The sequence below is a fragment of the Mesoplodon bidens genome (genome assembly GCF_964165515.1).
Source record: "Mesoplodon bidens genome assembly, chromosome: 9".
NCBI lineage: Eukaryota > Metazoa > Chordata > Mammalia > Artiodactyla > Ziphiidae > Mesoplodon > Mesoplodon bidens.
The window spans coordinates 89,359,752-89,374,894 of record NC_138166.1 but is presented as its reverse complement, the minus strand read 5'-3'; the positions used below and the strand labels follow the sequence as shown (position 1 = coordinate 89,374,894).

Below are 15,143 nucleotides of genomic sequence, written 5' to 3'. Positions count from 1 at the left end.
TAATAATGTGCTGTTACCAGCAAAGTGTTCGTTCTCTTGTTTTTAGCAAGGTTGATAGATAAATTTACAGAGATCCATCAAAATTCTTTGGCTCTATTCTCTTTGTGACCAACAACATTTCATCTTCAAGACAAGTAGTTGGGTTAAGAGAGTATGGTTTGTGGCTGTTGATACAGTGAAGTTAATTTACACATAAGCATGATAGCACCTAATGTAGTGGTTTGCACATTGGTGGGACTCATGTTATTTGTTCATTTGATATGGTAGTTAGTAGGTAATCGAGAGTGACATTTTTCAGTCCTCTTCTACATGACATTCACTTGTGAAACACTAAGTGTTTAGTTCCTGGTACTCTTTTTTTTTTTTTTTTTTTTTTTTTTTTGCGGTAGGCGGGCCTCTCACTGTTGTGGCCTCTCCCCTTGCAGAGCACAGGCTCCGGACGCGCAGGCTCAGCAGCCATGGCTCACGGGCCCAGCCGCTCTGCGGCATGTGGGATCTTCCCAGACCGGGGCACGAACCCGTGTCCCCTGCATCGGCAGGCGGACTCTCAACCACTGCGCCACCAGGGAAGCCCTGGTACTCTTTTTTTCATCCATTGTAGACAGCATATTAGAACATAATTGTGTTTTGTTTTGCTTTGTTTCAACCATTTAGAAATGTGGCATTTAAATTACTAGTAGTGTATCTCATACCATTATAACACTAAAAGTTAAAGTTCCCCTAAATATTCTAAACATTTAACAATAAAATATTAAACCAATACTATAAATATTTGGGTATCTGTTTGCCCAACAGTGAACTGGGCCATGTGGATAATACAGAACAAGTGTAAAATATGGCTGCTATTTCCAGGTACTGTACAGTGTAGTTGACGAGATAAAATAAGACTGTGTATGAAAGTGGTAACCATATGATACTGGAATCCAAAACACATCAGTGGAGCCTGTAAATTGTTGGGGAGGCTTCATTGAAGAAGTAGGAATTGATCTGAATCCTGGATTTGGGTTAGCAGGAGGGAAAGGAAAAAACCTTTTATGTTGATGGAAACTCCTGAATGAAAGCATAGAGGCAGAATTTAGTATGTCATTACATTAAGAAGCATTAGAACTGCCTTCTATACCAGGAGGTCCTTCATATATTTTATACATAGAATGGATGAGAGGACGGAGAGCTCTGACGGTGAGGCAAAACAGTATGGACTTGATCTGATAGGAAGGAGGATGCCTTTGTGGAACTAGTTCTTAGCTGTCTTCATTGTGTACTTTTATTTGACTTATTACATGACCATCTTCAAAAATTATCTGTTCTTCTGATTTCATAGTTATCATATTGTCCATTAGTACAAAATGAGCAGTTTTAAACCAAATATTTCAAGCCAGTATATATTCTGGAAATGCCACAGGGGTGATGAGTAATCACTGATTTTTGAGTGTAGTTGTCCTCATGTTAGTCATTTGAAATCTTCTTCTAAAGTAGGTGCTTTATGAAAAAAATGTGGCATTAAATTCTGGTCCTATCTTGGTGGGCTTTTCTTTTAGCGTATACTCAACCATAGAGCATAAAATACATTTTTTTCCCAGAAATTCTAAGAATGAAGTCACCGACTATAGGTTCTGAATCATTGTTGTATTTTGTGGGAGGTGGGGAGAGTTTGTTATTTCAGATTTTCAGTTTTTGACTATGCATACTAGCTTGGTATTTAAATGGTGACTTATGATTAAGCTTATTATTGTTAGATTACTTTTAAGGCTCTCACGACTAGAGAAATTTTAGTTTTAATGTACCAAAATATTTTAAATTGTTATCAAGAGTTATAGAATCCTTCCATGGCTTATAAATATTTGGCAAATACCTCAGAAAGCTGAATGTGCTGAGCCTCAAAACAGAATAGTTTTATAATTGTAGCCAGATGATTGAGGATTTTCAGTAACAGAAATGACAAACTAAAATTCTGAAAAACTGTGTACATCTTAACTGTGAATTATTTGAAGCAATTTAATAGGTAGGCAATATCTGCCTCCCACCCCTAGCTGTAACTCAGTTGTACTTACTTGAGTTGAACTACTGAAAAAGGCCTAACTCTGTATTCTGCAGTGAGTATCATGGTATCTTACACAGGGTAGCTGTTAAGTGCTTCATAGTGGAGAGTACATACTGTTTTAGTGAGGCCTGCCTCTTTAAGATATACTTAGGCAATATTCAATATTGGAAAAGGCATGTATATTTATTCTTTAGATATGTAGAGCAGAATGAGGTTCCTGACCTTTAGGAGTAAATACTCAGAGATGTCAGTCTTCTGTGTATCATACAGAAACTATGTCTATATTTATTATATATTTGTATTTAAATTTTAAGTTTTGGTTTGTTTCAGTTAATTATTTAAAATTGATACACTGAAACCTATCATGGGAAGGACAGTTGCCAGAGGTTTGACAGAAACATGGTTTCCATTTCTTCTGCCAAATTGAAATCATTTTTGTGTTTAAAATTAGTTATTTCCATAATTAAGTGAAATCTTTTTAGTAGCATTTTCTTGGCTGCATATTCAGTTTGCTAAATTTAGAAGGATTTTTGGAATAAATATTCTTGAGGGAAAACTTTGATCAGTGGGCAGTAATAGTGAAGTCCATTCAGACCTTTTTTATTATTGGAACCATGTGCTTTTGTTTTAAAAAGTGACTTTTCTTGTCCTAAAAAGTGACCTACCTTGTTCAACTCCTTCATTTTAGGAATGGCAAAGCTGTGTTCTGGAAAGGTTAAATAATTTGTTAAAAGTCACACATTCAATTAGTAGTAGAATTAGGATAAGAACCCAGATCTCAGATTTAGTAACTAAAATGGTTTTTCATTACAACATTGATGTTCTCCTTCATAAATGAAAATTACTGGCATTTACTTTAACATGGCTTTCTTCCCATAGTAAGTGACTTTTGCTCTCACACACTTGGGAGGTCCCTTTTTATCAACAGTGTCTATTCATGAGACAATTGGCCCATCTCAGGAATATGACCTGTAGTTACAAAATAGAATGAATTTCACTGACTTGATGAAAATGAATCTCTTGCTTAGTTCTTATGAGTACCACGTTCTCACCAAGAACTCTAGTCTAAAATTTCCTTTACACAGCCTCCTTGCTATGTATTTGGGATTTATAGAATCTTTGCCAATTTACTGAAAAACTATGAAATAACCTGTTCTAAAGACTGAAAGTCTTTATCTTCATGTTATCAGTTAAGCTGTCTTTCCAAGTGTAACTTTGCAGATTTGTCTTTCAAAGGACTCCCTGCCAAGATGTTTTTATTCCATAATGCTAAAAATTATTTGGAAAACAAATAATAGTCTAAGTCTGTAAACATTGTTGTTTCAGAATATACCTAGAAAAATATTTGAAACTGTTTAGGATTAGATTTTTGTTCATGTTTTTGTTCACTTGAATTTTACTTAAGAGAGGGCATTTAAAAAACAAAATTCTTAGTTTCTGAATTAGCTGTTTTAACAGTGACTTGATTGAATTTTGAGTCACGTGTGAAACAAGTCACTTGTAGTCATTATCAATTATAATTGGGAGAACTGATCTCATTTCATGTACAGTTCTCTGACCTAGAAGTAGTCATCTCACTTTCAGTCAATTGGATCATTGTATTGTTAGCATTTTACTATTTGCTGATTACTTCAATAGTGCACATTGAATTTTCAGATGCTATATGGTAATTTGCTAAATTAATATTTATATCTTTTTATTTCTTTTTTCTAAACATAATTACTGCTTTTAAAACATGGATTTGTCATTTTTCCCTTTTAAAAAATCACATTTTCACTTCTGTGAATTTAATTTTAATTTTTTCACAAAATACTGCTTACTATTAGGAGTGTCTAAATATATAAGGGGTCCAGTTGGCTTGGAAAAGAATGGCTTTCCTGGTCTCTTTTTTTTTTTCCTTTTTGTATATTTATAATTCTAAATCTATTATATTTGTTCTTAAATCTGACATAGTGTTAAATTTAAGGGTGTGATTGGAGTATAACTACTTTCTAGGTACTTGATAAGTTTATATTTTAAAATTCATGTCTTGTTTCACACCCGCATTCCAGCCATTACGCATGTATTTTATATATGTATCAGTATTCCAAATATTGAAGTCATTTTTAAAGGGACTGTTAACAAATCTAGTCACCCATAACTAGACCATGACTGACTTTTCCACAGGGGAAGAAGAGGTGAAGGTTTCGACCATGCCACTGTCAGCCTCTTCCCATTCATTACAACAAGGACAGCAGCCTACAAGTCTCCACACTACTGTGGCCTGACAACAGAACTGAGAGGAGAGGATTAGACTCTGGGGTGCTTGCATGGGCAACCGGATTTTTGCATGATTCCTTTCTGATTTTGCATTTAATGTATACACCCAAAAGAGCCAATATAAACGTTCCTCATGCCTACAACTAGTGTGTTACCTCATAGTTGCTAAAGTATTTCTTCATTAGGCCTTTAACACAATTTATTAGCATAATAATTTTGGCATTGTTTCTCATGAGTGATACTATTTTTTAACTCACACAAATAAACTTGTAGTACTAATTAAGATCCCAGATGAGATTAGCTAGAATTGTTATTTTGGCTCTATTATTGAAAATATTCAAAGATAATGGTAGTTCCTTGTTTTCTGATTTGTGAAAAAATGGTAATATCCTAATATATTCATGAAAATTTGAAAATTAAGAAGATAATGTCTTGCATTCTTTGAATACTTGAGAAGAAAGAATACATATAAAACAAAATTGGTGGTGTCATTTAATGCTCAGAAGGATGTTGTCAGCAATTGTTTGTAGTTGTATGGATTTATCCTATATTATGCATTACATGTTTAGAAACTGTCTTTGTTCTCTCTCATTTGCACATTTGCACTTTCTTTTTGAATGGTTGTTAATTATATAGAGACGCTTAAGAGATAATTATTATAGACTAAATGCAATATAATCTCTTTTCTAATGCACTGCCTAGTATACCGGGAAATGCCTCAGAAACAGAATTTCAACTTACAGTTGATTTATCAGAAACTTGAATATGGGGTAAATATTGTATGTGAGAAGCAACCATAGTAGTGTAAAATTTTTATTGGAAAAACGGTAGTTCTGTGGGATATTTGTTTGGAAATTTCATTGTTTCACAATTGAAGTGTGATAATAAAACTATATTACAAGTACCTGACCAGAATGAGACTAAGGTTGAAGAGAAGAGATTGGGGATCCTCTAAAATTAGGCCACGTAAGTTGTCATAGGTAATTTTAGTTAATCACAGAGAATAGTGGTGTACTTTATTAGGATATAATGTTGAAGTGATGTTTTTGGATAATAGACAATTTCTTGAAATAGTTCTAAAGCTGATAATGAAAGAAAATAAACTGAATTCAGTTCTGAGAATTAGACAAAAGCTGGTTCAGAAAACATGACTATGTTCTGCTGAAATTAAGCATCTGGGAAAAAAGAGGAAAGTCAGATCTCTTCTTGAGATTTTAAAAAAACATTGTGATATAAAAGATACGCCTTAATTTAAAAAAAATATTAAAAGAGTAGCATGAATACCAAAAAAGGAAGCCTAGAGATTTAAAATAATAATAATGATAATAATGAAATACCTTGCTAGGAGTGATACTTAATATCATGTTGGAGTTGGAGTTTTCAGGGTTACCTCTCTATGTAAACTTTCTATTAGATATAATACACAAGTTAAATGGCTTTGTACTGAGATATAGTGGGTAAACTAAAATCTATTCTTAGATATCCTTCAATTTGGTTAGCTGAGGGTGTAGAAACAACTAATTATCTAGCCATTTTAATTATTTTTGTAAAATTCTGCATAAATGACAATCTCTAACTTCTGTTTAGAAGTGACTTCAGACAGTGTTATGAGAAATTTAGAAAATACAAATAAAATATTGTAGATTTGTTAGCCTTTTAGCATGTGTTGAATATGAAGTCTTTTAGTATGTGTTGATTATGGTTTCATTTTTGCTGTAAGAGGCCAAGACATCCACTTAATGTCTCCTGTGGTGCTGAGGCTCCTTGGCTTTGTGAACAAACTTGGGCTCCCTGTAATAGGGCTTACTAGCGCGTAGTTTTCTCCAGCCTTCAGTGCAAGCCTTTCATCACTCGGATCTTCTTACAAAAACATGAGGTGGTTAGCTCCCATTTACTTACTGTTTTGAGAGATTTACCTGTTAAACAAGGCTTTTTTCCTGTGGTAGCTTTCTCTGTCCTCTCTCATTCCTGGCCATTGCCACAAAACTGTCAGGTAGTTTAACCAGACTTGCTAGAGCCCAGGAGTGTCTTTCTGCTTGCTTCCCCTTCTGCCCCCGCCCCCACTTTCCACATACACCCCATAATCAGAAAAATGCTTTCTTGGGTAATTAGGCTTCAACTTAGATATTTCCACAGAGACTAGCTAAAGATTATCATTTAACTAACTGTAATTCCAAGACTTTGTAAGCCTAAACAAATAAGCTTCGCTGTTTTGCTTACTTAATATATATATTATGGTTTTAAAAAGTGAAGTCTTTAAATCAGTCAGAATTAATTATACTAAAACACAGAAAAAGTTACACAACATGTGAAAGAAAGTACTGCTTCACTTAGCAAGTAAATTGATGAAACCAAATGACGGTAAAGAATGAGAAATTCTAAAAACTTCAAATTAGTTTTTGATAAATTCCTGCCTGATTGATCTGTCATACACAAGGGAAACTTTATATGCTTTTATATCCTTAACTTTTAAAAAACCATTTCAGAGCAGCAGTTCTTAGTGCCAGTGTGTAGGATATAGACCTGGGTTGAATGATTTTGATCTTTTGATGAATGTCAAGTGCCTCTTTTTAATTTCTTAAAGATTCCATTAGAAAATATTTTCTGATTAATAATACTTTCCTTTTCATTCTGCTGTTGCATTTTGTTTTTACAGGTGGTGCTTTTGTATACTGTCCTCTTATTTCAACAAAGCATTAATATTTGAGTGCCTATTCTTTGTAGTGACTTGAGCTAGATCTTGAGGGATACAAGGCTGAATAAAGTATAGATCCTATTATCAAGGATAACAGTCTAGTGACAGTTTTATTTCAATTATTTCTATAGGGTCAGCTCTTGATATATTTTAACCACAGGAACAGCCAGAGCAGTCCAGACTCATTTCATTATTCATGGCTCTGACAGTGGCAACAAAGGGTATTGAGTACTGATATTTGAAATTTTAAAATATATGATAATTTGGAGAGAGTGAAAAAAATTTTAACGGGAGAGACATACATTCATTATTCTAATTTAAGTATTTCTCAGTCATGTGTGTGTGCTCATGTCTTACTCTTAGTGTTGTGGCGATTAAGTACAGCTTCCTCTAAATATGTCCTTTTAAAGAAAACTTTAATGCATTGTGTGCACATTTTTACTGACATGGCTCCTATTTATACAGTATTCCAAGCACCTTCAAGACTGACAGAGCTCTCCTCTGCTGTGATACACGTACATAGGGAGCTACTCCCACAGAGGCCTTACCTCAGAAAGCCAAGAGAAAGGAACGAATTGCAGGTGCATTGAAATCTTACGAAATGAAGACCACCATGTTATTTATGCATATATAAAAACGGGGGGACATTTTATCCTATATTGAGTTGTAAGGTTTTAGATTCTTTTGTTTATTTGATCATGAAGCTTTCCCATATCTGCTTAAGAGATGTATATCATACAATTGAGAGCACAATAACTTAAAAATGTTTTTTTCTTTTAAAGAGGTAATATCACAAAATGATGATATATATGTCTTTTTCTACAAAGTATAACCAAGTCAATTATCTGGTTTCAAGCTAGTCCTTCTGCCATTAGTGCTATGGCTCTTCTCTCAGTCTTTTTATTTGAATATCTACTACGTTGCCTCCTTGTGCTGAATAAATGGTAGTAGTATATGTAGGTGTTCACACATGAAATGTTTAGTGAGCTAATCAGACACTTTGCTGATACAAAAGTAAAAATAGGAGTTAGAGAAGTTACTGTGAGCAGATTCAGGGAAAGGCTTCATAAAAAGTGTGGGGCTTTTTGCTTTTGAAGGATGGCTTGAAATTAAATGATGGAAGTGGAAAATACAGTAAAGGCAACATATTGAACAAAGAATCGGGAACAGAGATTAGCATGGTCTGCTAAGGGTCAAGAGGGAAGGATAGTAAGGAGATGGACTCGTCTGAGGTATTACAGGTCATATAGGAAGGTGGGATAAGTGTGCAAAAGCCTTGAAAACTAGGAAGAAGAGTTTAGTCTTGATGTGGATGTGGTCAGTGTTAGAGAACTACGTGTTCTTTGGCAAAGATGTAACTTGATTGTAGCACTTAAGAAGATTAATTCTGTAATTCGTTTGCTTGAAATTAGGACCAGTTAGAAAGCAGTTCCAGTATGTCATTGCAAATAAGATGGCCTGGGCTGGAATAGTAATAACTAGTAGGATTGGAGAGGAAATTATGAATTAGAAGTCAGAAAGAATGAGATCTAGGAAAAGGGCTTTGGGTTTGGCCAAGTCTCTAGTGACCTTTAAAAATGTTACTTTCAGGGGCTTCCCTTGTGGCACAGTGGTGGAGAGTCCGCCTGCCGATGCAGGGGACACGGGTTTGTGCCCCAGTCCGGGAGGATCCCACATGCTGCGGAGCGGCTGGGCCCGCGAGCCATGGCCGCTGAGCCTGCGGGTCCGGAGCCTGTGCTCCGCAACAGGAGAGGCCACAACAGTGAAAGGCCCGCGTACTGCAAAAAAAAAAAAAAAAAAAAAAGTTACTTTCATAAAAAGATACAGATGGAAAGCAGATTTCTAGGATTCATGAGGAAATGTCAAGGATATGGATACAGCAGTCATTGACTGAAGGCGTTTGGCAACAAAGGGGAAGAGAAAAACAAGATGCTAATTAGATGGGTGGTAGATCTTAGAAGGCATTGCTTTAAGATAAGGGAGATAGCTAAATATTTAAAGGCAGAGCATATAGAGTCAATTGAGAGGATACCATAGATAGTGTGGAAGAGAAGATAGGCTAACCAGTAGAGTAACACATTTCTGTAGGTGCTGGGAGGAGATAAACTCCTGAGACGGAGTTAGGTTATGGGTTTAACTTAAAAGAGATGGGATATATGTCCCTTTGTTATTTGTAAAAACAATCAGAAAATCTAGGAGAGAGAATGTGAGATTAGAGAAAATGAGAATAGATGAAGGTGCTCATATCAGTAATTATTGAATGCATATTGTGTGAGAAAATGGGGGTGAAAGAGTGGAGTTGGGAACCTATTTAAAAAAAAGAAATTAAATAAGTCTGTGAGAATAAGCCTAGAAGTGCATTGGAAAGAAATTTAAGAACTGCTGAGTCAAGATAAGAATCAAATTTAAAATTTTAGTGTCCAGATATATATGGTTTTGTATGTTCCAGTGATTCAACACAAAGCATCAGGAGTGGACAAAGCAAATCTGAGAGTTTGGTTAGAGGGTGAAGAAGGAAAGGACACAAAGGTATTTAAGAAGACAAAACTGATATAATCTTGTGATCAGGAAGAGTCCAGTAAGGCAGGAACTATCCAGTGGTGCGAGTGTGTTGAAGGGAGTTCATTGATTTTAGGTTTTGACGAGGACAGAGAACAGGTTTAGTATTGTTAAGGGAAGGACAGATTAGGAGACTGTGGTCAGTGTGACGACCACTCAGCGCTAAATGACGAGTGAGAACCAGAGGAAGGATGGTAGATAGATGTCTAACATTAGGGCTAGAGGTTGGAAAGAAGGCAAGCTTTCGTTACCCCTGTGATCTTTTCTCTCCCTGCTTTCCCTCCAGTCATTTTTTGAGAGTAGGAAGTCAGACTGTGTGAGAGAGAATTGCAGAAAGCATGGTATTGCCTGGGGAAACCTGGATCACGTTTCCTATAAGTTGAAGGTGATTCAAAGGAAAACGTCCCACAGTGGAGTAAACATTGCTTCCTCAAAGCACAGTAGAAGGATGTTAACTCAGAGTGCAAGGGAATGCCTGGGAAAAGCCAGAGATGAGATTGGATGGGTGTACGTATGCCCAGTGAGTGTGTTACTTATGACACGGAAGGTTTAGACAGAGGGGGTAGGTGTGCCATATGATGAGTCTGGTAGCTTGAGGAGCCCGTAGTACAGGTGTGAACTAGTTTCTCCCAAGCTTAAATGCAAACTGGAAAGAATCAGCTTTCCACCTACATAGGGAAAGTATCTCTTCTTAGTTGGACTAGGTCATTCTGCTTTAATTTTATGACAAATTGGAATTAAAAGCAGTAGATTGGTGAAAGTGGAGAGAACTTAAGAATTTTATTATAACAGGTTATAAAAATATTTTGACAACTTTCCCCAAAAGAGAATGTGCTTTGTAAATAGACACAAACCTACAAGTTATTGAACTCAGAGATGGAGATATAAATATATAATTTTTTTTTTCTCATTCAGTTAATAGCAAACATGCCTAGTTTGGAAGCATCCTTAATTTCCTGACTAAATTAAAATCCTGCCTGAAGTCCTACTAAAATATTTTAAATTCACTGGACTTGTTCCGTATATGTCAGCTAAGATATCACCTGTGACATTTAAAAATGATAATGCTTCAAAGTATAAGTTATTGCTGAAGAATGCTAAGTTTGTGGAACCATGTTGATGGATTGAGAAGCCGCTGCTCCTTGGATCTCCTTACTGCCCTGTGATTTATTAGTCTTAGCAACCTTGTATTGCTAGGCATATTAGACCACAGCTTCTTTAACCAGGAGCTTTTTCTAAAGAATCACTCTTGGGAATTCAAGATTCATTAAGGTGAATCTACTCTGTTCTGGTGCTTTGGAGAGTATACCCTGGGTTTGAGTTATATAAAAATCTAGTTTATACCTATCAGGTACCTAGAATTGAAGGCAAGCTTAAGTAATATAAGCTGCTTGAGAATTGGACAGAAGTACCTAGAAGTTCCATGAACCAGCTGGAAATTATTGTACTTGAGAACCAATCTATTTACTCCAGCTCCCTTCACACCAGCCTTCATAAGGCAACTATTGACTTGACTTTGTTCTTAGCCCGCCTCACATTTTATGGTTATTTTCGAGGTTCCTGGAAGCTCCAATCCAACCCCTAAGAACATACTGTGCTTAGAACAGTTTTGTTGTTCCATCTCCAGTTTGGTCCTAAGACCCACTATTGTGTAACACCCCAAAAGGTTTTTTTTCCCCTCCATATAATTTCTAAAGCCTTTAAAGCACCCAGTACCTTTTTTTTTTTTTTTTTTTTTGGTGAAATTCACATAACATACAATTAACTACTTTAAAGTGAAAATTTTGGTGGCCCAGTAGGACTGTTCTTTAATTATCTTAGTGTTAAAATTGAATAAATAACCCACTGTGGCTGTGAGAATTTTGGCCTGTCCTTGTTGGGGCTGTGTGGTAACAGCTGCATCTAGACTCGGTTAAAAACGTTTAAAGCAACTGTCTGAATAGTTCTTAAGTGGTAATAATAGTCCTTCTGTCTTCATGACATTTGATTAGCACATCAACTAAGAGAAAGCTTTCTTAGCAAAGGAAATAAATAAGCCTGGCTCTGTGTCTGGGGGTGAGGTTGAGTGTTGTGTGTGTGCATGTACATTTGTTTATATATAGTAATTTTCATTTAAATCCTCCACTTAGTGAATGTGGCAGATGAAAAAATCTCAGACCATCTCTCTGTGACTTTCTCTAAAGGTTTTTTTTTTTTTTTTTAAGAAATTAAGATCCTGTTTAAATGCAGCAGGGTTACAGTACAGGTGCCCACTTCACCCCTGGTCATGCTTTATCTGAACAAATATTTTCACTTCCACTACTAAACATATCCATCCCATGTCATACCCTTTTGGAAAACCTAAGGAAAGGATAAGAAGAAGAAAAAGATGTTTTAGAATCATGAAATTTCAGAGCTATGAAACATACAGTCTTCAACAATCCACTTTTAAAGACCAAATAATAATAACACTATTAATAAACAAGGCTCAGAAGCATTGTGATTGCCCATAATCACATTCTAACCACAGTCTTATGTTTTCCTAGCCCTCACCATGTGAATATGCTTTTGTATATGTAATTCAAGGAGAAAAAAACTTCAAGAATATATCTCTTCTCTAAACTTTGTTGTGTCTTACAGTTTATTTTAGTAGTTCTCACAAGTCAAGGGCTTTCAACTGTGAATATCAGTGCGAGTAATGAATTGAAGACTTTCAGATTGTGTATCTGCTGGCAACTGTTATTACAGATCCTGTAAGTTGTTAAAACAGCCTTCTGTTAAATGTGGCCCAATGATCTTGGAGCAATTTAGTGGGGGGAAATTGTAACCTTGCAGGTACTCTTAATGTAGACTTAAAGTACAAATATCAGAACCAAAATAAACAGTAAAACAGGTGGAATTAAATTTACCCAGCATTTTTCTGCAGTGCCAAAGAGCATTTAAGGATCAACATGCATGACCACTAGACTGGTGATATCTCTAATATTACAGACTGAAAAAAATGCTTATAGTAATGGCACCAAGATGTACTACACCCACACTAAAGGGGTGATTTTAGAATCATCTTTGAAGAGCTACTATATGCTACACTATGTAAAATGATAGCATATCTGCTGATTTTTTTTTCAATCAAGGAGGTTGTTGTTTTCAGCATAATGAAAAAGAGGGAAAGCTCCACAAGGATTTAAAGATGATAATACCATCATCATCTCCAAGAAGAAATGCAGGAATGCTGACTGCAATCAACTTTTGTAGCCTAGTGATGTTTCCTAATATGGTGAGATCTCTTCCCAAGGACTATACTAGCATTTATACTCTGTTATCAGTCTTGCGTACTGAAATAATGTGTCTACAGAGCAGAACATAGTGATCTGGAACATTACCGGGATGTTTTTAAACATTGTCGTTTTATATGTTGGCATTTGCAAGAAGACTGACACCCTGAAACCATTCATTTTTTTCCTTTACTACATCTATAAATTGAGTATTCACCTTAAGGTAAAAGGAGGCCCTGGGTTATGACTTCATCAACAAAGTAGGAAGGTTTCTTATTGGCCTTAAGCTGAGTGTTGGCCTACATACCATTGTTGCACTTACGTTTTCTCTATTAAAATACGTTTTCATGAAGTTTGTGATTATGGATTACTGATACATATATACCCTATTCCCTCATCCCTCACTTAGGGTATGATTTGCTACCAGGTATGGGTTTTTTGGGTTTGTTTTTTGTTTTTGTTTTTACATCTAAACTATTAACATTCACTAATTAACCTAACAGTGGCCTTCCCCAGCCCCTGAGTCACAAATAAGAATGACGTTTCTTGAGTCTTAGTGTAGTCAATGCTGCAAAACCTCACCTGTATTTTAAATGGTAGGTGATTGGAATGAAGCTTATTACTAAAATAAGCAAAGATCTTACATAATTTCCACATAAATACCTAGAGCCCTGCAACCTTTGTTTTAGAACGTGCTTTCAGGTTTTAATTCCTGACCGGCTGGAGTCTTATTCTGATTGTTTGTACTCACCTCTCTATCCAGTTTCTTTTTCTTTCTTTGGACAAAGAAGAAATTGTTTCTATCTCTGTGTAACTTAACCACAATTAGAGGGGGCGGTCTTGACTAGATCTTAATGTGCACTACCTGTGTGCTTACCCTACAGGATCCCTGACAGGCCTGAATTTTCCCATTTCAAAGGAGAAGAAAGTGCGCTGTCAGGCTGCTGTTTACTCAGAGTCTCTGGTCATTTATCTCCCAATTTCCTTCCCAGTAACTGGTCTTATTTCCAAACTAGCTTTTGAGTTTACGCGATCATATTATTTTTTTCTTCTCTCTTTTAAATCAAAACAGCACATGTAAGCAGAAAGCACAGTCTGGGTTTGGAGTAGATTGAGTAACAAGTGTCAAATTGGTAGACTTTTGACATCGTAAGATTGGTGTTATTCACTTTCTCCTACCTCTAAGTTATTCTAGCTCTTTAAAAATACATTCTAGACAAAACTACTAAAATTAAGTGTTTCACAAATATGTGTGATTTTTAATAGAACTAATTTTTTTTCAAAATGTTCTAGTTCAGTATAAACCTGGATATGGTGAAATAGGAATTGTAGTTTCTAATTTATATTTAAGATTGTATTCATATGATCTTCCTTCCCTCGTTCCTTCCTGCTTTCCTTTTTTCTACCCTGATTGAGATTTGGTTCTGTCAAGACCATCTCTGGCATTCTTTTGCATTGAACTATATAATAAATCATAGCGAAGGATGAACACTGAAATAAGTATATTTCAAAAATGATTTTTTTTTTTTTTTTTTTTTTTGCGGTACACGGGCCTCTCACTGTTGTGGCCTCTCACGTTGCGGAGCACAGGCTCCGGACGCGCAGGCTCAGCAGCCATGGCTCACAGGCCCAGCCGCTCCGCGGCATGTGGGATCTTCCCGGAACGGGGCACGAACCCGTGTCCCCTGCATCAGCAGGCGGACTCTCAACCACTGCGCCAGCAGGGAAGCCCTCAAAAATGATTTTTAAAATAAGGCCCCTTAGTGAACTGATGGTAAGCATATAGCTCTTTAAACTCATCAGCATATAGGCCTTTTGAAATGCTTTCCTCCACAGGAGTATCATCTTTTGTAGGTCTGGAAAGGATGCAGTCTTATGCTAAGTCTTTCTAAATTGAGGCATAATTTGAAAATAGGAAGCAAAAAATTTCTGTATTTTCCCCAGTATAAGAATAAATAGTAAGGAGGAATAAGAAGCAAAATAGTCTTATTTTTTTTTAAATCATGCATTTCACATAGCTAAAAAATAAGTAAATTTCAAATTTGCATTCTTGTTTTGAAAAATCAAATGTTTATTTATAAAACAACCTCAAAACAAACTTTAACAAATATCTCTGGTTTGTGAAAATAGTGAGAGAGAAAGATGTATGCTTGGTCTGTTGGGTTGGAAATGTTTATTACCGTGACTATACCCATATCTATGTTATTTAGTTTCAGGATAATGAGGAATTTACTTCGTTTCCTAAAAATAATCTTTTTTCTAAAATTAAGAAACAAAGCAAATGATTATTTTAATGCCTAAAAAGATACTTTCTAAAAATAAAGCTCAGAGTTGG

At 35.7% G+C, this 15,143-nt stretch overlaps 1 protein-coding gene across 6 annotated transcripts in view; it reads left to right on the top strand.

The window, feature by feature from the left end:
* CNOT4 (CCR4-NOT transcription complex subunit 4) overlaps window positions 1-15,143 on the top strand; it is a 141,726-nt gene that overhangs the window by 110,935 nt on the left and 15,648 nt on the right. For 2 of the 6 annotated variants that reach the window (XM_081243820.1, XM_081243819.1), the window contains exon 11: window positions 4,208-6,374. The exons of the other annotated variants lie outside the window; for them this stretch is intronic. In XM_081243820.1, the coding sequence (XP_081099946.1) occupies window positions 4,208-4,308 (101 nt within the window). In that variant the 3' untranslated portion in view covers window positions 4,309-6,374. Of the gene's footprint in view, window positions 1-4,207; window positions 6,375-15,143 lie in introns of those variants that run through there. 6 annotated transcript variants of the gene reach the window in all.